Source organism: Gossypium arboreum, chromosome 5, assembly GCF_025698485.1.
Source record: "Gossypium arboreum isolate Shixiya-1 chromosome 5, ASM2569848v2, whole genome shotgun sequence".
Classification (NCBI taxonomy): domain Eukaryota; kingdom Viridiplantae; phylum Streptophyta; class Magnoliopsida; order Malvales; family Malvaceae; genus Gossypium; species Gossypium arboreum.
Genome location: NC_069074.1, coordinates 87,421,377 through 87,445,340, shown reverse-complemented (window position 1 = coordinate 87,445,340; position 23,964 = coordinate 87,421,377). Strand labels below are relative to the sequence as shown.

General features: G+C 30.8%; 2 protein-coding genes across 2 annotated transcripts; one reads left to right on the top strand and one right to left on the bottom strand.

Moving 5' to 3' along the window:
- Positions 1 to 1,308: 1,308 nt before the first annotated feature.
- Positions 1,309 to 2,999, top strand: LOC108451931 (uncharacterized). The gene is made up of 2 exons (XM_017749638.2): positions 1,309 to 2,117; positions 2,520 to 2,999. The coding sequence occupies exons 1-2, from the start codon at positions 1,628 to 1,630 to the stop codon at positions 2,900 to 2,902; spliced, it is 873 nt and encodes a 290-aa protein (XP_017605127.1). The 5' UTR covers positions 1,309 to 1,627; the 3' UTR covers positions 2,903 to 2,999.
- Positions 3,000 to 8,493: 5,494 nt separating this feature from the next.
- On the bottom strand, positions 8,494 to 12,693 carry LOC108451705 (probable disease resistance protein At1g61300). Its single transcript, XM_053027615.1, is given in 3 exon segments — positions 8,494 to 10,869; positions 10,872 to 11,862; positions 12,426 to 12,693. Coding segments are annotated over 2 exon segments (2,985 nt in total). The 5' UTR covers positions 11,854 to 11,862; positions 12,426 to 12,693; the 3' UTR covers positions 8,494 to 8,866.
- Between the last annotated feature and the right edge of the window lie 11,271 nt (positions 12,694 to 23,964).

Genomic DNA, 23,964 nt, shown 5'->3' with positions numbered 1-23,964 from the left:
TAATCTATAACTGAATTAAATTAAGTTAAAGCTATGTATTTGCATTTAAAAGATGAAAATAAAAAAATAAAACAAAAGTAAAAGAAAATATAATTATTACTAATGATAATATTTTTAAATTTTTGAATTTCGCTTATATAAAGACGTACCTTAATATATGGTTCTTAGAATGGTGGTTGATTCTACACCGATTCCGATTTTAGTCGTATCAGTTGGTGCATATCATTCCAATGTTAAGTTAGAATAATTAACCTTTTGTTTATACTAATGAAAGTTCTTGTTTGTATTGATTGTACCGATTCGTTCCAATTAATTTCAGTCACACCAGCCAGAATATGGTGCACCGGCTGGCATATGAATAAAGTTAAAAAATATAAATTTTTTAATTGTTTACTATTATACTAAAAATTTAATTGAAATGTGATTAATAAAAAACGACGTTAAATTTATTGAGAACTTACTTTCACATTTAAATTAATATAAACTAAAATATAGTTTATATTTATATTTATATTTATATAATCAATGAATATTTTATATTTATATATTTCTATAAATTAAATATATATTTTAAAAAATCGAATAAATAAATACCAATACCAATTCCAGTGAAAAAAAATAGCACTACTTAGTTCCTAGACAATTGTATTTGACTTAGTTCCTAGACAATTGTATTTGACTTTGGATCACACTAATTAAAAACATAAATTACGCAAGCAAATAATTAAATTTCTAAAGAAAAAGAATTTAAAAAAAAAACAAGTTGGAATTTAAAATTAAAAAAAAAAAGGTAAAATGAGATTAGGACAACCATTTCAAACTCTAAAAAGAAAAGGTCAAATATCCAGCTTTATAAAAGTCTTCCTTGCCGTCTTAACTTTTTCTCAAATGGCATAATAACTTTTTTACCCCTCTAACTTTATAAAAAAATCATTTTAGCCTTTTATTTATTTATTTTATCTCTTAAGTTCTTGAATTTGTATTTTTTTATCAAATTATTTTTAAAATAGATAAAAAATTAACGTTAATTAATTTTTCTGGCGTGTTATTCACGTGGCAATCTACATGCATGTTACGTTAGTAGAGTTAAAAAAAATTATGGGCTAAAATAATTTTTTTATAAAGTTAGAGGGTGAAAAGAAAAATTATACCTTTCTAAATTCTTATTTAACTTTAAAAAATTATATACGTACCAGCAATATCCCACTCACCAGTAGTTACTCTCTTATTTTTTCCTTCTGTTTCTGTCAAAATCCGTACATTGTCCACTAGATTTGTTGAACTTTTATAATATTATTTTGATTTTCATATATATTTTCCCTATATATTTCAAATCAACCCCTCAAAATTTAAAGTATCGAAAGCGCGTGAAAAAGAAAATTTTTTCATTGCTAATGATACCATGAATTCCCTGTACAACTGATGTTTTCACTGATTTATTACTATAAATCATGATCCATTGCTCTTCATTTTCCCCTCTTTTCTCTGTTTTTCAGTGATGATTTCTTGGATCATTTTCCTTCAAAACCATGATTTGATTTGATTGATCAAGTTCTTCAACAAAAACCCATCAACGAATTCCTTTCGCTTTCTTGTTTATTTTTGAGTTTTCGTCGAGTCTTGGAGCATGGGAAAAAGCAATAGTAGCAGAGATTGGACTCAGATCTATGCCATTTACGGCATGGATCAGTGGCAAACACTGCTTTTCCTTTTATGTCACGCTGTTTTGTTCTCATTACTGTCTATTATCTTCGTTTTCTACTTCGATTCCATCTTCCACTTCTTCCAAACTTTATTTCCCAGCCCCAGCGCCGCCCGTTTCGCCGCCGGGTTCAGCGGCGCCGTCACCTCGATTTCTTCTGTTTGCTTGTTCTTCGCTGCGGCCAACTTTTTGTACTCCGCTGGCCCGTTGCATTACGAAATGGCGCAGCGGATGGTGGGGTCGGTTTATGATTGGTCGTCGGTGAAGCTGGCGCTTGACATTGGATGCGGCAGAGGGATTCTTCTCAACTCGGTGGCGACTCAGCTGAAAAAGACTGGTAGTTCGGGTCGGGTTGTTGGGTTGGATCGTTCTAAACGGACTACTTTGTCCACGCTCCGAACAGCCAACGTTGAAGGTTCGTACTTCCTGAATCATTTGCTAAAACTACCATAGAGACTCTTAACTATATTTTGTTTTTATTTTTTACAGTGAATTAATTTTTACATTAAAATTTTGAATAAATTAAATTATTTAGTTGAGATTTCTTAAAATTAATGTTGTTAATGAAATAATAAATGAGTTTCACATCACCTACTACGTGTATCTGATGTAAATAAATTAATTTTTGACAATAAAAATAAATAAATTTTAATAAAATGAATAATTTTTTAATTTAATATATAAAATTAATTTTACTTATTTTTATATTTAAAAGATAAAATATAATCCTAACTCTTTACCATTTCATTTCATTTAAAGTATATAAATTTATACATGAAAATAATTTTAATGATTGAAAATGGGAAATTTGAAACAGGTGTGGGGGAGTATGTAACGTGCAAAGAAGGCGATGTGAGGAGTTTACCATTCGAGGATAACTATTTCGACGTGGTGGTTTCAGCCGTGTTCGTCCACACCGTGGGAAAAGAATACGGCCATCGCACGGTGGAGGCGGCAGCAGAGAGAATGAGGGTGGTGGGGGAGATGATGAGGGTCTTAAAACCCGGCGGCGTTGGGGTAGTTTGGGATCTACTCCACGTGCCGGAATACGTGCGGCGGTTGCAGGAATTAAAGATGGAAGATATTAGGGTTTCCGAGCGTGTAACCGCTTTCATGGTTAGTAGCCACATGGTATCATTTAGGAAGCCTAGTCAGCATGTTGTCGGTCCCGGTGAAGTACGGTTGGATTGGCGATGCTGACGTGGAAATATCGAGCTTAAATTATAGATAAAGCATTTAGTTAATTTAAATACGATATTTAGGGGAATAAAAACACTAATGAAAATTATAGATAAAATTTAGAGTTATTTATTTATTTATTTAAAGTCTGGAGACGAAGCCAAACCAGATGATTTTGTTGGAAATATACTACTTAAGTTATGTAATATGATATATATATATATATATATATATATATATATATATATTTTTTCCTTTTGATACATCCATAGTAATGTATTTTGAAGCAAAACATTTGTGAATAATAATAAAAATTGCTATATATTTTCTTGTCAGTTTTGGTTCGTAAAATTGCTATATATTTTCTTGTGAATAATAATTGTTCGTATCTGTTTTGGTGAATTATAATAACAATGTAAAGTCCGAACAATTAACGTGACTAACGCAATTCGAATCCAGATCATACTTGGGGTAGTGAATATTTTTAACCATCAGACCATTACATGATGTTTGTAATTATTCATATTTTGTCATGATTGAGATGATGTATTTTCATTATCTTTTTAATTTAACAATTTATTTATATATATTATTTATTTTTCTTACATTTTTATATATGGCTTAATTCAAAATTGAGCCCTAATCTTAGATAAGTACTTAGAATCGTTAGTCCAAAACTTTTTGTCCAATCAGAAGCTGCCATGTTGCCATTTATTTGTAATTTTTAAAATTTTACAATAAAATTTTAAAAGAAATGGGAAAAATAAAAAATTATTTTTATTAAATTTATTATAGTAATTAATATTTTTTATCCTCTACTCATTGCTAGAGGTGAGAGTTTAATCTAATTGAGTAAAAAATTTGAGTTAATTGAATTGACAAGTCTTATTTTATCATCCTAACTCGATTTGAAATTTTTTAAAATCGAAATGAGTAAAACTATTCAAGGTAAAATAAATCATTGAACATGTCAAATTAAACTTTTATTATAGTATAATTAATTTCATATTAGAACACATAAATTTAAATCCATAAATATTTAAAAAAATTTAAAGTAAAATAAAAAATAGTATAATAAACTTAAATCATTAATTTATTTATTTAAATACCTAAAATTATTTTAGGAAATTTTAAAATTTTAATTTCTTTATATATTCTCTAGAATTTTTTAAAATATAAATTTTAATTTAAAAATTATTTTGAATTTTTTAAAGTTTTTACTAAAAAATAATTAATTAATTTATTTTTAATTTTTAAATATTAAAAATATTTACATCAATTTATTATTTAAATTATAAAATTTAACTTGACAATTTATAAAAATTAAATAACTCAATTTAATTAATCCGATTTCAAATTAAAAGAGTTTTGCTTACCATTATTATGCTTCACTTCCAAATTTCCAATCTGTTTCCATCTACGAAATCCATCTCACTTTTTCCCAACTATTGAATTAGGGTTTAGTTGTTTTCAAAATGGCATCATAGTCCTTTCCGCTTCTAAACCCTCTAAATTTTCATTCTTTCACAACACATCCATCTCTTTCCAAAATATCCCACCTCCACTTCAATCATCTTCATCTATTTCCACCCAACTCCAGCCTATAGAAGAACTCCCTCCTAAGCTCCAAGAAACCATCAAGCTTTTCCAATCAGTTGGAGAACCCAAAGGCAAGTACCAACAGCTGATGTTCTAACAAATATAAAAACAACTTGACAATATTATTTTGTTTTGGGGGTTTCGTCTTTCAAAATCGGATTTGGTCTTTTAGGGTTTCTATTTTGAAAATCAATTTGGGTTTCTAGGGTTCCCAAATCGATTGCAAAATAAAAATAAAGTGATTTCGGTCTGAAAACAAACTAAAATCCCAAGAATTTTTTGCTTCTTGGGAAGATAATGAAAGATTAAGATGATGAAATCGAAAATGAAAAGTTTGGTTTTGATTACCGAAAGCAAACAAATCGGTACGGGGAAGAAGATGGATTTGGGGAAGAATTAGTAGTTTTTCTTTAAATTTATTACATTAATTAAAAATATTTTTTTTATCTTTTCCCAGTTTTTTTTTAAATTTCATGTGTTTTTTTAAAAAAAAAATACAGGTGAATGGTGACATGGCAGCTTCTGATTGGAAATAGATTAGGAGATCATTTTTGAATTAAGCCAAAATTTTAATATATCTACTAATATTAAGTCTTTTATCGAGTTTGGTATCGCGAGTTTAACAGCACCAACTTAGCAGGATAAATTACAAATTAACTTTTTTATATTTAAAAAGCTTAAAGGTAAGTAAAAATAAATAAATTAAACCTTTAAAAAAATTGTACTCAATTGAAGTCTAATAAAAAAAAATAGTCACTTTTGTTTAACTCGAATTATATTTTAGTCACTTATGTTTGTAATGTTACGTCTTAGTCACTTACGTTATCGTTTTGTTACGAAGTAGTCACTCTACCGTTAAACTCTGTTGTCTCCCTTACGATAGTCTTATGTGGCAGTCCAAATGAGTTTTAAATGCCAATATGGATGTCCAATTGTTAAGATGAAAATAGATTTTTAATTAAATAAATTTAATTTGGATTGTCATGTAGGATATTTAAATTGACATTTAAAATTCATTTGGACTGCCAGGTAGGACCACTATTAGAGAGTCAATCGAGCTTAACGGTAGAGTGACCACTTTATAACAAAATAATAACGTAAGCGACTAAAATATAACATTTTAAATATAAATTACTAAAATGTAATTTGAGGCAAACAAAAAAGAACTATTTTTATAGTTTACCCTTAATGGGATTGACGTGGACAAATAGTTGTCAAGTTTAATCTAGATGAGTGCAAAATCGTAAAAATTTTAAAAATTTTAAAAAATAATAAAAATGTGTATAAGAATAAACTTGAACAAATTGTTTTCTAGATTAAATAGATATCCAAATTCATTTAGATTAATACAAAATTATAAAAAAATAATGATAATTATTAAAATAATTAAACTCTTCCATAATTATTAAAAATATTAAATTTTATAAACTATAATTATTTTTATAGTGCTTAGATCACTTCTTTTTCTTGGGTTGTGCTGTATAATCAGCAGTCAGTGGTTCAGCATCTTCCCAAATTCTCCCAGCCTTTGTGAACAGGCAATATTAACAGGTTGGAAGTGTATATTGCATTTGTTTCTTAGACTTCATATGAGTGTGTTAGTAATATTTTATAAATTATCAAAACTATTAAAGTTATACATTTTTTTTTGTAATTCTCGAATACTAAATGTAAAAGGATTATTTTTAATAAATATTAATTTTTCTTTTTAGTTTTGCACTAATTCAAAATGAATCTGGACATCTATTTGTTTTGATGCATTTGAATCTAGATAACCATGTGTCCAGGTTTATTCTAAATTAGATATGACAAAAAAAAATTAAATTCAACAAGTTCCAACCTGATCCGATCTGTTAGGGTTGAATTTTATTTTTTTTGAAAATTCAGGTTCATGGCGAGTCGGGTAGAGTGAATTCAAAAAAACAATTAGGTCAAGTTTGAGGTAAACTCGTCCCGCCTCATCTCGAGATATTTACAAAAATGTCATTGATATATATATATATATAAAGTTTTAATTCTAAACTAAAAAAATCTTATTTACTTCAAAATTAAAAAAAATTAAAAAGATTAAAAATTCGGGTAGGGAGATTCTATAACGCCCCAAAAATCGGTCTAAGAGTTTAGACCGAATTTCGGAGGTCATATTGATTACCGAAGTGATCTGAAATAATTTTACAAAACAAGTTGTTAAAATCTTATTCGAACACAGTTATTAAAATCGAACTAAACCATTTAGCCTTTTTAGGATTCAAGTCACGTTAAAAGCTCTCGAAAATAAAGTTCCAAAGTTTCTAGAAATCAAAACAAAGTTGCTTACGAAAATCCAAAATTAGATTGTACCACAGTCTTTATAGTTGTTTACAGTCCAAAATAGTTCAAAAATTTTAAATTTTGAAAAGTCCTTTTATTAGTCTGACTTAAAACATGTCACTCCGAGACCTCCGGCATGCCAAGTCCTACTATAAAAAACGAGGGTACTTGTAAAGGAATAAACTAAGGGGGTGAGCTACACGCGCTCAGTGTGAGTTCGAAAACGAAAGATAAATGAACACCAAAATGTCACAATAAAAAAATAAAACTCAATGGCAATCCAATATACGAATAGTCTTCACAAACAAATCAAACGTGTCAGTACTAAAACACCTTGATCTATAAACAGTTAGTCTCGCAATTAGACTGGCAGACAGAATGCGGAATGAATGCAACAAGTAATAAAAGTTCATCCAACCAGCCAAAGAACTTTCTGTCCCCTAATCATACCCCAAAAAGAGCTAATTAAGCATATCCAACCATGCACACCACATAGGACCTCGAAAGACCCATCCAACCCTACACACCAAGTATGTGGACTAAGCCACTCAAATGTTAATATGCAGCAGAGCTGACATATATGTCGTACTGTGTGGTAAACCACTATATAGACGAATTGCAGTTGAAACTGCCAAAACAGATAAGACTCCCTTCTCTTCACAACCAAACCCAAAAAGATTAATGCAAATGCAAAATGCACAACATTTAAAGAAAAACTTATAGAAATAGAGTATGGAATTAAAAATGCACACATTCAAATGCCCAGAATCAGAATCAGATATAACATAACATCAATTAACACTCAACCAAATTGCTTAATTAGAGCTATGATTGCGAATAACGCACAAGTCCAGGCTGAAACAAAGTCCCGACGACACTTACAAAGACCTAGCCAAGGGTCGGAACACACAAAATTATAATCAGATAAAAAACAGACACAGTACAAAATTTGGCGACATAAGGCCACACGGCTGTGTGGAAGTGCCCAGGCCGTGTTGGGGTCTACACGCCCATGTGAGGGTCACACACGCTCGTGTGGAGGGGACACACGCCCGTGTGAGCAGCCAGTGTAACTTATTGTCCAAAAGTGCTAAAAATGTAAGAGTAGAGAAGACACAGTCGTGTGGAGATCTCACACACCCATGTGGGGACACATGCTCGTGTGGCCAAGCCGTGTGGTACAAAAAATCATAAAAAAAACTTTAAATTCCCAATTGCACACGGCTGTGTGAACCGCCCTTGTGCGGCACACCCCCGTGTGGCCACCCATGTGGTCGCGAAACCACACCGAAACAGGCTGCAAAACGTGCCTTTGATGTCGAAACTGATTAAAAAATAGTACATGTATCGAAGTGATAATTTACTTACAGTACAAAGGTTAAAATAAATATTAAATTAAATTAAATTATGGTTTACTTACCCAATATGTTTTTATAATTAACTTTAAATACATTTTTATTTATTTAATCTAAATTTCGTTTCAACCAATTTGAAGTAAAAAAAAAAAGAGGAAAAGAAAAAAAGCAACCTTGTTGTCCAAAACCTGACTTGAACGAACTAAATCATCAAATTAGAAACACTTGATTTATGGATAAATTAATTAGATTAGTTTGTTGATCTTTAAATGAAAAATGTTTCGACAAAACTATAAATGATGATTTTCCTAATTAGAGAATTTTAGTCCACATAACTAAGAAATAAAATTTAGTTGTGCAAAATAAACTAATGTAGCATTAAATAGAACATAAATCAACCAAATGTTAAAAGCACAAGTTTGGTCTTATGCTTTGACTTGAATGGAACACTGATTAAAAATATTATCAGATACTCGTTTAATGCGAGTTCAAACTATGTGATTCCTATCTCCTATCTTTAATTTTATATAATAAAAAAATTAATTCCATATTTGGTCAAATTATTGATTTTGATCTCCTCCTCTATTATTTCCCTAAACCACACTAACAAAACATAAATCAATAGATATTAAAAGTCTAGGTATAAACACATTTGATGTATAGATTTTGAGGAATTGAGATTTAGAAAGTATAAAAAAGGAAAATGATGAAAGGATGAGGCTTACTTCATGTTGAGCAGTTCTTTAATTTTATGTAAAGCTCTCTCCATTAAAAACTGTTTGTCTTGCCAAAGGGGTTGAAGAACATTTTTAAAGTTTGGATCATCCCACTCCAAAGATTCCCACCATTGTCTGCTTGAATTGATCTTAAGAGAAGGTGGAGCATGTGCATATGACTGCCCATTGCCAACAAAGGAAACAAAGGGAGGAATTCTCTTCAGTTTATCACATTTATCAACATCGATAAGTTGGAGAGAATCACAAACCATCACTCCACTTTTACTACAAATGCTCTTCAATTCTGGTAATGACTCTAGGTTCAAAAATTTTAGTTTGGGAAGGTCAAATTTGATTAGTGCATCACTTCCCTTTTCTTCATCTTCTGCTGCAAATATTTCTACCAGCTTCTCACAATCCCTCACACTTATTTCTTCAAGGTTTTGGAGGTTGGGAAGCAACCAATGTGGAAGCAACGTCATAATACTTGGGCAGTCCAATATATGAATATCTTTAAGATTGGAAAAGGTAGCAGACGAAGCTAATATTGATGTTGTTGCTGAACCATATCCTTCAACTTTTATAACTTCACTCAACTTTGGCAGATCAACAAGAAACAAGCACTGGAGGCTCTGGAATTGATGAGTAGAAGAGGAAAAGGAGGAGAAGGAAACAACACATTCTATCCCTTCACAGTGCCCAATTTTGCATACCCTCAAGTCAACCACATTTTTTAAGGAAGAAATATGGCTTACGTGTCTCAAATATTGGCAATATGAAATGCTGAGTTCTTGCATATCAACTGGGAACATTAACTCACCGCCACCAATTTCAAGGTCATTGATTGATACAACTCTCTCTTCTGAACCAACAAGAGAAAATAAGCCTACATATAACTGGTACTTCTTGAGATTTTTCTTACATTGCTGCATTGAGGAGACAAACTTATTCAGTTCATGCCTGTTCTCGAAACGTCCATAAAAGCATTCCAATTTTTGCAATGGCACTACCTCATCCGCCTTAAGGCCCTTTGTTTCATCATGCATATAAACTTTCAAGTGCTGAAGGTGAGAGAGTTTTGGCAAAACTCTGGTGGGTATCACTTTCAGAGTATAAACGAAAAGGTTAAGATACCTTAGATTGATCAAAATATCCATGCCTTCAGGGACTTTTTCAATGCTGGTGTAATTAAGATCCAGCTTCTTCAATCTTTGAAGCTTTGAAAGACAAGGCAAAGCTCTTAACTCTTCACAACCTTCAAGCAGCAATGCGGTGAGATTCTTTAACTCAGAGATGGAATCTGGCAAACATTCGATGTTCGTAAAGGACAAATCAAGAACACTTAGAAAAGGCATGTTCATAAAGAAAGAATTTGGGATCTTCTTTATAGGATTCCGCCCTAGTAACAAAGTTGTAAGCAGTTGGCATTTTGGAGGCGACATGTCTATGGGAATCTCTGATATGGAGTTATTCCTAAGTGACACTTTCTCAATATCTCTTATCCAGTCCTCCTCTTTTGGTAGCTTTTCTAATTGCAGCCCTGCTTGTATCATATATCGAGGATTTATACTTGTGATGGATAATGCCATGTCTCTCACTGCATCATGCATCTTCTTGCAAGGCTGATCATATTGATTGGTACCATTTTCCAACAAGCAATTATCTTCCAACTTTTTCAAAATAGCATGGCCCTTACCTTTCATTTCTTGCCTTGTATTCATTTCATCTATGAATCGCTCATCTATCCAACACTCGATTAGCTCATCTTCCCAAATTGGAAAATTTTCCGGATATAATGCACAATACAAGAAGCAATGTTTCAATTTCTCGTCTTTTAAGTGATCAAAACTAAATTTCAAACGCTCGATCACTTCAGCTTCTACTCCTTCCACCATCCCCACTCGCTCTTTCAGTTCCTTGAGTGCATTTTTCCAAATACAAGGGTCATCTTCTCCTTTCATGGTACCAGCTAGCACAACAACTGTAAGAGGTAGACCCGCACATTCCTGACGGCAAGCCTCAAAGTTGGCATTAAAGTTGGACTTTGCACTATGGTAGGTCCAACTTTATTCAAGAATAGTATCAATGCCTCTTCTTCTGAAAGGGGCTTCACTAGTATCACTTTACAACCCATATACTTACAAACTTGCTCCGAACGGGTTGTTAACACCAATTTGCATCCACTGCTGCTACTCGGCTCAGGGATCCCAACTTCCTCCAAAGAGACTTTGTCCCACACATCATCTAAGATTAGAACATGCTTTCCCACTTTCTTCAACAATTCCAACAAGATTGCTGCTCGACTAACCTTATCTCTTTCATTGCCCCAATCTCCCTTCAACTTCAATGCGCTTGCGATATCATCTTGTAACTTCATCACACTGAAGTCTTTTGATATAGTAACCCAAATTACCCTTTCAAAACTATGTTCTTTCAAAAGATCATTATGGATGTGCTTCATGATGGTCGTTTTACCAACACCGCCCATCCCCCAAACCCCAATCTTACCCACCTCCTCTTGCATCAAACATTGCCAAATTTCATCTCTCACGGCTTTCTCACCAACTAGCTCTGATGTTGGCAGTGGCAACCCAACATTTGGACCATCAATGACAAGACTGTCGGAGACATTAGGAGCTTTATCAAGAAATGTCTGCATTTCTTGAATCTTTCTATCAACCAGCTTTCCATTGCAAGCACGGCAGAGATATCTCCCATTACTTACTTTATTTTCAACATCTTGTGCTTCCATAATCATCACTTTCACTTTTCCTATCCAATTTTCTACTTCCTTCTTTGGTATCTTCCCCACACAATGAAGAAGCTCTGCTTTCAATTGCAGCTCTATATCTTCCATTTTGCTACTCAATTCATCTCTGATTCTCTTAAAGTTTCTCACATAATCATTCAGCTTTCTGTGATATTGCAAGTATTTACAAACTGGAGTTCCGAGACAATTTGCAATACTAGCTGCAGGTTGTATGCACTCCATAGAATGTCCCTACAATCATATATGTATATTGTCATTCTTTCATGTATTATCATTCTTTCAACTTAACAATCATCAGTTTCAAAAGAACTTTGAGAAAAAGTTGGGAAAAAAATCATGTAAATAGATGCATGGAAGGAAAAAATAAAAACAACCAAGGAAAACAAACACAGCCCTGCAATCAAAGAATGGAAAGTAGAAATCACCGGACTTGTGGCTTGACAAATTAGAACTGAAAATAAAGTAGTGAACCAATCACTCAAAGCTGCTATAGCAGTAGCAGATAACGTAAGTACGTACATACAAACATACATAGATGGAATTGTAGGCTTAACCAGAACCAAGAGAGGTTCTGAAATAATCAAATATGTGAGATGTATTGGATTTTCATGAAGTTTTGATTCATTCAGATTTAAATCAAGATTTAAATCAACTGATTTTATCACAGTTGTTCGTATTTCATATTATGTGGCCCAAAATTAATAATCTTAGTGAAAGTGGGAAAGAAAACTATATAACCCAGACCAAGATAAAAGCAAAGAAAAGCATATCATGAATTAAGCAAGCAAACTTACAAACAACAATTGTACCTTCACCGGCTCGCTGACAACTTCTGCACGACCTTTGAGATTGAAACAAGGAAGAAATGATAACAGAGTTTTGGGAACACTAATAAAAACAACAGTAAGGCGAAGACGAAAGTGAAAAGAAAAACAAGCAAAATTATGAGTCAAGTTTTACGGTCATGGCTGCCACTTTCATGGTAGGTTCCTCCTCAAAGGACAGAATCAACCGGCTACTTTATTGCTTTATACTGATCACACACGGCAATATAATTTTGGTCAACATATAGTCTAAACATAACGTTTAAGCATTTTAAATATATTAAAAAAGTTAAAATTGCTACTAGTCCTTGTACTTCTCTAGATTTTGAGATTTAGTCTGTATATTTTAAAAGTTAAAAAATTCAATCTCTTACTTTTTCAATTTAAAAATTATAGGTTCAATTATTATTTTTGTTGCTAATTTCCATCAAAATTTGTCAACTTAACAAATTTATTTTCTATCAATCATATGCAACGTCATATGAAAATTATCTAATCAACGTGCCAAATTGATAGATTTTAACGGAAATTACTGGCAATGTTAATGGTATGAATGAGTTTTTAAATGAAAAAAAGTAAGAGAATTTAATTTTTAACTTTTTAAGTATATAAATTAAATTTTAAATTTTATCAAAGTACAGAGACTAACAACATAATTTGACCTATTAAAAACGTTTGAGAACAATTGGTGTCTCTATTTAATATTTACCAAGATATGTTAGGTGTTCTCTCATGAAATTCAATTCGAATGTAAGATTATTAGTGCAAGATTTAATTAGATGGCGGATAACATCATTTTAATATGTTCGAATGAAGATAAAAAAAAGGGTAAATTTTACCCATGGTCAGTCTAAAATAGGGTCTGTTATATTTTATTCATTTAAAATTAAAATTTTCATTTACTTTTAATAGATTCTTGACATAAGACATTAGCTTATTGAGTAATTGATATGTGATATTTTTTGTTGACTTTTAACTAAAGTTTAGGGGAAAAAATTTTGGACCAATTATAGGGAGGTTTCTAAACTTTAGTCAATGCTTTTCACACCTTTGAATTCGGTGGCACTGTATTTCCTCAATTCCTAGCGAATTAAGGCGCAACATCGGCAACCCTCCAACCACTATAATGTGCAAAAGTTCATACCCCTCGCCCTCCTGATGGGGTCTCGTAGTTCTAGCTACTCTACATATACTGTTTTGATTACCACCGAGTGCATCACTCTTATAATCTTAAATTTTATGTAGTTTATCTTAAATTTTATTCTTTTATATTCGTAAACCAAACTGAATAATGAGATGAAATCATCTGAATTTCTAAATTTGTGATTATCCCTTTTATCATTTGATAAATTCAATTAGTTAAATTATTTAAAATAAAAATTAACTAATATTTATATAATTAAAATAAATTTTATAATATGAATTTATTTTGTAATGTGACGACATGATTATCTTTAGTATATATTATATTATAAAATAATATACATACACTTTTAAGGACATATAATATATTAATTGTTATATAATTAAATTGTGAATGTATAATAATTATTATAACATTATGATATTACAACGTGCATTCTTGTATTAGTGATATGTGACCTAAATGTTAAGCATATAACTAATTTTATGATATACTATAATATATACAATTAGTATTATACAATCAAGGTATATTAGTTATGTATATTTAATATAATTGTATATAAAGTTACATATCAAATTTCATTTGGCATGTTGAGGGAAATAACATCGCCATGTGTCAAATTTTATCGGATTTACAAAAGAGCTTTATCGAGGATCCTCTTTATTAATAAAAAAAGGTAAGGAAAGAGAAACAAATGAGAAAGAGTGATTTATTTGAAATTAGGATTGGTTGGTAAAAAAAAATATTTTCTATAGGAGTGAGTCTAGTTGATGTAACAGAGTAGCCTAACCTATATACAATTAGTTACATAGTTAAGGTTTATATTGCATATCGCTAATAGAAGAATGTACGTTGTAATATCATCACGTTATAATAATTATTTTACATTCATAATTTAATTATATAACAATTAATATGTTATATGTCCTTAAACATGTATCTATACTATTTTATATAATATAATATGTACTATTACAAAATAAAATCCTATAATAATATTTATTTTAATTATATAAATATTAATTAATTTTTCTTTGTTTAAAAATTTAACTAATTTAATTGATCAAATAAATAGGATAATCGCAAGTCTAGAAATTCTAATGACTCCATCTTATTGTTTAATTAGGTTTTGAATATAAAAGAATAAGATTTGAGAGAAACATGAGATTTAAGAGAATAATATACTATATGAGATATATTTTTTGATAATTCTTATAAACATATTTAATTTTATTATTAATTATTATATTTAATTTTATTATTAGTTGTTTTATTTTATTTTAGAAATCATTTTATTGATGCCCATACATTATTTATTAGTTTATTGAAATTTTAATTAAAATTGAGGATTAATTTTGATGGTTAAAGCATAGTATTAATTGTCAAGGATCACGTGTTCAAATCTTGTAAGAAGCACAATTTTGTATATTTTTATAATCAATGTGAAGTCGGATATCTAAATCTATTATCCAAATGATAAATTCAGATTCAAATATTCGACGAATAATGATATTTAATTTGAATTTGAATTTAGATATTAAAAGTCGAATAATTTACGAATTTAATTTTTTAAGTAAATTTACGAATTCAAATTGGTATAATTCAGAATTTGCAGATATTCAACCTGCTGCCATCCCTAATATTGGCCCCATATGTAGATATTTCTTGCGGTTAGAAATGATTTCTTCTAGTAGTCCCTAGTACATTCATGTTGGAGACCTAAAATTTAAATTTAAAAAGTTCAATTTAAGTATTAATGTTTGAATTTATTTTTATTTTAGTCACCTACTATTAAATTGATAATAGAAAATATTTTTCTAACTGATATAATAACACATTTAGTCCTCAATACATACATATTCTATCATTTTTATCCTAATTTTAAATAATTCAATAAATTTAACACTTCACATTTACAAATTCTATCAACTTGATCCTCAAAACTTCCTAACCAAAACTTTCAGTTTCTAAAATAGAAGCATTCCACATTATAAATTTGTAACCCCCCAAAAAAACTCTATAATAAAACAAATGGTATCAAAGTAACCTAATAAAACTTTTTCTTTTTCTAATTTTACAATACTCAAACTTAAAAATTAGATATTAAATTTTTAATCACTTAATCCAATAAGTATATGATTTGTGAGCAATACATGGAACATCCGAGAAAATAAAGACACCCTTTTATATTTGTGCAATTAATAAAATATTCTCGTGCAATGAAAAGGCTAAATGTGTGTAGCAATTATAATATATTAATCATTTTTTAATTTATAATTGTGAGTTTTGAGTTTTTAAAGATAAACTACACTTGTAGCCATCCAACTCTTAATAAATTAAAAATAATTTAATTTTTTAAGTAGCCTACTTGAATTTAAAATTTAATATATACAAATAAAATATTTTCAAAATAGACTAATAAAATTAAAAAATTAAAAAATTAGAAACACTTTCTAAAAAAATTCTTATTTCAAATAGATTTCATAGAAAAATTAATAGATTTTATAAACACTTTTCATATATGTTTAGTCTAGTACTTTATATATACCATATACATATAATAATGATTTAACACATTAATTTTATCAAATAAGATATTGAATTACAAAATATTTAAAATGATTTAAACTTAACTATAATATCAATTATAAAATTTATACAAAATTATAAAATATATTTTAATTGATAAATACAACTAAATTTGTGCATCAATGAATTGATATATCAAACTATTAGGATAAACGAGATAGATGTGGGTATCAATTACTTTTTTTTTCTATTTTAGATTTTACAAAATTATAATTGTTGAATGACTATTATTTTAAAAGTTGAAAGCTCGGCTAAAAAGTTTGAGAATCAATTGATAGAATTTGTTAACGTGAAGGGTTAAATTTATTGGATTATTTAGAATTAAGATCAAATTGATAGAATATGTAAGTATTTAGGATCAAATATGTTATTATACCAGTTAGAAAAAAGGCATTTCGTTATCAATTTTAACAACGGATGACCAAAATAGAAATGAATTCAAATGTTAGTGCCTAAATCGAAAATTTTTAAAGTTGGGTGACAAAAACAGGAATGCGGGTATAATTAGTGACTATTGTTATAGTTTACCCTAGCTTTAAAGTAATATTAATACCTTTTTAGTTGTTCACTAAATAGCAAAAAAAATTATTGAAAATAGCAATACACCATGATGGCAACTAGAGTTGGAAAAATAGGCCTAAGCTTGAAAGCCCGCCCATGTCGATTCAAGTTCGAGAAAGCTCGAGCTTGAGAAAAATTCAAGTTGAGAAAAGCCTGAGCCCGAGAAAATCTAAGCTCGATAAATCTCGAGCATGTGACATATCCAAACTTGAGACCGATCTGGCCTAAGCCTGAGATGAGTTCGACCCAAAGCCCAAATTTATAATTGAACAACCATAATGGACATTAATAATTGATATAATTTTATGATATTACTTTTTGAATGTAATCAATGTGGCTGGTATCACTTTGGAGTGTGTAGGTTGAAAGATGGATCCTGCTTTAGTTGTGGATCTCCCTAACATTTCAAGAAAGATTGCTCGAATTGAATTAAGCCCAACAGAAATTAGAATACAAAACTTGTTGTTACTACTACTAAAGGTATATGACCAGGGAATAGTGGTACTGCGAGAGTCAGCCATGGATTCAGTGGTTCGATCTGAAGCTCGAGCTCTTGCCAGAGTTTATGCGATTTGTGCATGTGCGGAGGCCTCAGCTCTTGATGTTATTACCGGTACATTTTCTATCTTTGATGTTACTGTGTATGCATTAATTTACCCTGGATAGACATATTCGTGTATACGTACTACGCTAGTAACTAAAAAGATTTTACCAGTTGAGTCAACTGAGTATGTCGTTAAAGTAATGAATCTTTTAGGTCAGAGTGTCATAGTTGATTTGGTTTGCAAATAGTATCCACTAAAAATTCAAGGCTATGATTCCTGTTGATATGATGTTACTGCCATTTAACGAATTTGACATTATCTTGGGAATGAATTAGTTAACTATTCATGATGCTATATTGAATTACCGACGGAAATGGATTGATTTGAGATGTTAGAATGGTGAATTGATTTCTGTTGAATCTGCTTAGTTTGAATATATTTCGAGTATAATTTCAATGATTTCTGCAGAGAAATTGATCCGAAAAGGTTGTGATGCATTTTTAGTTTTTATCCTAGACTCCAGAGTATCTGAATTGAAAGCTGATTAGGTATCGACTATTTGCAATTCTACCGATGTTTTTCCTGAAGAATTATTGAGTTTACTGCCAAAGCGATAGGTTGAGTTTGCTATTGAAGTAATGCTAGAGATCGCTCCAATCTCAATTATTCTATATCAAATAGCTCTAACCAAATTAAAAGAATTAAAAGTTCAGTTGCAAGAATTAATTGACAGAGATTTTGTTTGACGGAGTATATCACTTCGGTTGCACCTGTTCTGTTTGCGAAAAAGAAAGAAAGGTCAATGAGATTGTGTATAGATTATCGACAATTGAACAAAGTCACAATAATGAATAAATATTTGTTGCCTCGTATTGATGACTTATTTGATTAATTGAAAGGTGCCACAGTGTTTTTGAAGATTATCTCAGATCTGGTTACTATCAGTTACGAGTTAATAATGTCGGTGTACCAAAAGCAGCATTCAAAACCCGTTATGGACACTATGAGTTTCTAGTCATGCCATTTGGATTGATGAATGCCACGACAGCATTTGTGCATTTGATTTATCGGGTTTTTTAGCCTCTCCTCTACAGGTTCTTTGTTGTTTTTACTGAAGACATTCTGATTTACTCTAGAAATGAATCTGAGCATACCTAGTATTTGAGGATCATATTGCAGACCTTGCGTGAAAAATAAATTTATGTCAAGTTTAGTAAATGTGAGTTTTGGCTTGAAGAAGTAGAGTTTCTCGGTCATGTGATTTCAGCTGAAGGGATACGAGTTGGTTTGAGTAAAATGTCTACTATTGTGAACTAAAAACCTCCGTGAAATGTTTTTGAGGTACGTAGTTTTCTGGGAATAGACGGATATTATCGACCGCTTGTTAAGAACTTTTCGATAATAGCTTTACCTATGACGAAATTGTTACAGAAAGATGTTAGTTTTGTGTGGTTTAGTTTTGTATGGTCTGATAAATGTTAGCAATGTTTTGGTTAGTTAAGGAGTATGTTGACAGAGGTACTAGTGTTGACACAACCTGAATCTGGGAAAAAAATTGTTATTTATAGTGATGCTTCCTTGAATGGTTTGAGATGTGTTTAATGCAGGAGGGCAAGGTTATTGCATATAATTGTCGATAGCTTAAAACTCATGAAAAGAATTACCTGACACACGACCTTGAGTTAGCTGCAGTTGTATTTGCATTAAAAATTTGGCTACATTATTTGTACGATGAAAAATGTCATGTTTATACCGATCACAAAAATTTGAAAATTTTGATGACTCAAAAAAAGTTAAATCTGCGTCAATGGAGGTGGCTTGAGTTACTAAAATACCATGATCTGGTTATAGACTATCATCCGAGTACAACAAACGTTGTTGTGATGCTTTGAGCCAGAAATACATTTTTACTATTCAATTGATGAATGCTCAACTTAGGTTGAAACGTGATGGTTCTATTTTAATCAAGTTAAGGGCTAAGCCCTTATTTCTACAAAATATTTGAGAGTTGCAGTTTGATGATTCAAATTTGTTGGCTAAATGGAAAATGGTTGAAAATGGTTAAATAGTCGACTGTAGTGTTGGTTCGGATGGTAGTTTATATTTCCATAATAGGTTGAGTGTACCTAGTGATGCTTAATTGAAGTAGAACATTTTAAATGAAACTCTCAACAGTGTTTATTCGTTACACCCAGGAAGCACAAAAATGTATTGTGATTTGAAACAAATGTATTGATTGCTGGGAATGAAATGCGAGATCTTTGAGTTTGTGTCTAAATGTCTTTTGTGTCAATAAGTAAAAGCTGAGCATCAAGTTCCATATGGGTTGTTACAGTCTATTATGATTCCTGAATTGAAATAGGAGCGTATTACTATGGATTTTGTAACAAGATTACTGTTAACTTTGAGAAAGAAAGATGTCATTTGGGTTATAGCTGATCGATTAACGAAGTTTGCACATTTTATACCTATACATACAGATTAATTGCTTGATAATTGGCAGAATTGTATATTTTAGAAATAATCAGATTACACGATGTTTCGTTATCAATTATTTTTTATCGTGATCCGAGGTTTACCTCCAGGTTTTAGGGTAAATTAGATGAGGCTCTGGGTACCAAGTTGAAATTCAGTACATCTTTTCACCTACAAATGAATGGTCAATCAGAACGGGTAATTCAAGTACTCAAAGATATGCTCCAATGTTGCCTTCTTGAGTTTGAGGTTAGCTGGGAAATGTTCATTCCGTTGGTGGAATTTTCTTGTAAAAACAATTACTAGTTGAGTATTAAAATGAAACCATATGAAGCTTTGTATGGGAGAGAATAAAAAACTCTATTGTATTGGATTGAGTTAAGTGATAGAAAGATTTATGGTACAGATTTGATTCGCGAGACTGAAGATAAAGTTAAGATTATTCGGGATTGTTTGAAAGCTGCTTCAGACCGTAAGAAATCGTACACTGATTTAAAAAGAAAAGATATCGAGTTTTAAGTTGGTAAGAAAGTATTCCTGAAAGTTTCACCTTGGAAGAAGGTTCTTCATTTCAGCCAGAAAGGAAAACCTAGTCCCAGGTTTATTGGCCTGTACGAAGTTGTTGAAAGAATAGGTCTTGTAGCATATCGTTTGGTTTTATTAGTAGAACTTGAAAAGATTCACAATATTTTTCATGTTTCGACACTGAGATGGTATAGATCAAACCTTCTCATGTGATTTCTCCTGTTGAAATAGAACTGTGGCCTAATACGACTTATAGTGAAAAATAGATTAAAATTCTGGCTTAGGATGTTAAAGAACTTCAAAATAAATGGATATCTTTAGCAAAAGTTCTTTGGCAGCATCATGGTGTTGAGGAAGCCACTTGGGAATCCAAGGAGATTATGAAAATGCAATACCCAAAACTCTTGTTTGGTAAAATTTTCGAGGATGAAAATTCTTTTAGGGGGAGAGTTGTAACAACTTGTTTTCAGTGGTGTCAAAAATAGTGGTTTCGGGACCACGATGCCGATTGGTCAGTCAATATTTTATTCTTTATTTAATATTTATAGATTTATTTCAGTCTTGTATTAAATTTCGGTTAGAAAATTTTAGTGATTTGATAGTTAACTAAGAAAAATGATTAAATTATAAAAGTTGCAAAAGTTACTCGCAATTAGCTTATAAGTGTTAAATGGATAAAAAAAACATGAGTTGGAGGCTTTAAAAGGTAATTAAACCTTATTACCCAATAGTGGACGGTTGTGAGTGGAGAAATAATATTGTATATGTTATTTTTTATATAAAAATGTTAATTAAATTATAATAAAACAAAAGAAAAAAAACATTGTCATTTTTCTCCATCTTCCTCACTAAACCGATTTCTCCATTGTTAAAGAAGAAAGCTTTCGACCAAGCTTTAAGTCTCTTGAATAGTATGTGTTTCGGGTCTATTTTTAGTGATTTTTATGTTTTAAACATCGTTGTAGCTTAATCTATTTAACACGAGGATTAATTCGTAAAATAGTTAAATATTTAGAAATATGTCATGGATGAATTTGTGATGCTTTTGAAGTTTGATTGTACATTATTAATCTTGATAATTGAATATGATTATTTTGTAAAGTGATTTTGGTTAATTTTAAAGTTTAAAGACTTAATTGCTAAAATAGTAAAGTTACAAGAAATTTTTGTAAAAATATGAGCAATATGGGTTGTATAGGTACAAGGGAAAGTTTGGCTAGCTTGAAATTAGGTTAAATTTTGATTGAATTGAAAGCTTCGTATTTAGGGACTAAATTGATTAAAAGGTAAAAGTTTAGGGTAAAAATGTAAATTGTTAATAAAGGGTCAAATAAGTGAATTTAAGTATTTTATGATATTCGATTTGATTAATTGAATAAAATTATTATAATTAGACCAAGAAACAAATCAGTTTGTTGATAAACACGAGAAAGAAAAAGTCGTTGGGTAGTCATCATCGAGTGTTGGCAGCTATCGTAATTTGGTAAGTTTGTATTAGATTTTGTTCTATTTATTGATGTGATTTGTAGTTGATATGTGTATGTGTATTTATGTGTATAATGAACATAGTTGATTGAGGAAAGTTACAAACGGAATTAATGTTTAGTATGGCAAAGTACATAGTTGAATTGAATTTTATACTCCTATGAATCTATGTGAATATGGTTAAAGCTATAAGTATGAAAAGATTAAGGTATATAAGTGATACGGTCATTGAGAGCACCAAATATATCCTATTCCCTGTAAAATAGTAAAAATAACAGTAAAGGGGAAGTAGGGCCGAATCCTCAGGGACCGGATTGTACGAATGCTCGTTTCTTGAAATCCTGGACAGTTTCTTGGCCAAGAAAACCTGCGTTCTTGAAAAAAATAATAATAAAATAGAATTAAGAATTTCAAAATAAAATAAAAATAGAATTTAAAGTCGATTGAAATTGTGAAATTAAATAAATTGCAAAAATTAAAATGGTGAATATAAAAATAAACAGAGTTTGGGAAAAGAGAGAGTTTCTTATGTGGCGAGATTTCAGCCTCCGGTTGTCTCGATCCGCCTTGGGTTCAATCCTTGGCTTTTAAGTAATGCTTCTCGAGCAAGATAAGCCAGTTATAGGGGAAGAGAACGCCTATGACCACCAGCTCCAAGAATTTAAACTTAAGATTTGGCGGAACCTGACTCTAGCCAATAATCGCTTTTGTGGGGCTATCTTCTGCTAGATCATCACTTCCCAACGATGAATACCGCGCCGTTTTGTCTCTTGGATTCGCCAACCTTTGACGCAGAAATCCAATGAACCGACTGTGCAACCTTCTCAAAACATACAAAGTGGTCGTTCCTTGCACAAGTTGAAAAGATCACCTATTAAGGGAAATGGACGGAAATGTCAGCCCCGTAATGCGGAGAAGCGATGAATACCCTGTTGAGAAGGCTAAGCGTGGATTCTAAGCCTCATGAACCTTTTTGGGGAATTTCGACAACCTTCAGCTAGATTGGTTTAGTGGCTCATGATTTTTTGGAAAGAAATAAATATAATAGAAATAGGATTTTTATTGAAGAAAATATGAAGAGAACAAAAGAGTTTTTGGGAGAGGAAGTGTTTACAAAAAAAAAAATATGTCAAATATGTGTCACTCCATCCCCTATTTATAGTACTAGAAAACCTAGTCTATTCCTCATTAAATTCTAAAAGATAAATACAAATAAATAAAGATAAATAAAGATAAATGAAAATAAATCCTAAAATTAAATCTAAATAAAAATCCTTAATAATTATCCTAATATAATTGAAATTAAAATAAAGTCTTGTGCTATAAAATCTCTTCTTTTGCATTTTTGTCCTTAGGTCTTCCATGTTTGCATTTTCGACACCACCTTTTTTCCTCTGTCGCATGTTGGCCCAATTCATCTTTAATTTCACGCTTTTCGCCCTTAAATTTACTTTTGCCTTCAATTTAGTCCCTAAAAGATAAAAGACCATAAATAGCCCAAATTAGTCGAAACATACTCAAAATAAATATGCAATTAGCACATAAAAATATGACGTTCTAGAGTATTATCAAATTCCCCCTACTTAGCCCATGCTTGCCCTTAAGTATGGATCATGTCCACTGTGAAAATTAAATCCTGCCATGAAAGAAATACTACTCCAAAGTTTTATAAAAATTAGTCAAAATGTAAATGAAAAATAAAGAGAACCCTTAGCTTGATTTAAGTAGAATTGAAAAAGTGTTCCAATTAACACACACAAAATTAAGATCGACTTGGATTATTTCATGAAAATTAGGTAATTTACCAAACCTATCAAAACACCTTATTTATTTCTCCCTTTAGTCCCCAAATTTTATTAATGCATATTTATTTATTTTTTTCTTTTTTTTACTTTAATTTCAACTTTATTTATTTACTTTCACTTAGGAAAATATTGAACCTTTTGATGCGAAGAGAGATGACAGCCAAGCACCCCACCCCAGTTACTCAGCCCAACACATTCCTAATTTTTATTTTTCTTAAGAATATATCGAACCTTTTGACGTGAAGAGAGATGACAGCCAAGAACCTCACCCTGGTTACTCAGTCCAACTCATTCTTAAAAATTAATTCCGGTTAGCAGAGTTTTACCTAACACATCACACAACCTTTTGATGCGAAATAGGATGACAACCCAAGCAC

What these genes read in the sequence shown, in the direction of transcription:
- LOC108451931 (XM_017749638.2), top strand. Translation starts at nt 1,628, where the DNA reads ATGGGAAAAAGCAATAGTAGCAGAGATTGGACTCAGATCTATGCCATT. An exon ending in CCGAACAGCCAACGTTGAAG is followed by an intron (nt 2,118 to 2,519) that starts GTTCGTACTTCC and finishes AATTTGAAACAG; the next exon opens with GTGTGGGGGAGTATGTAACG.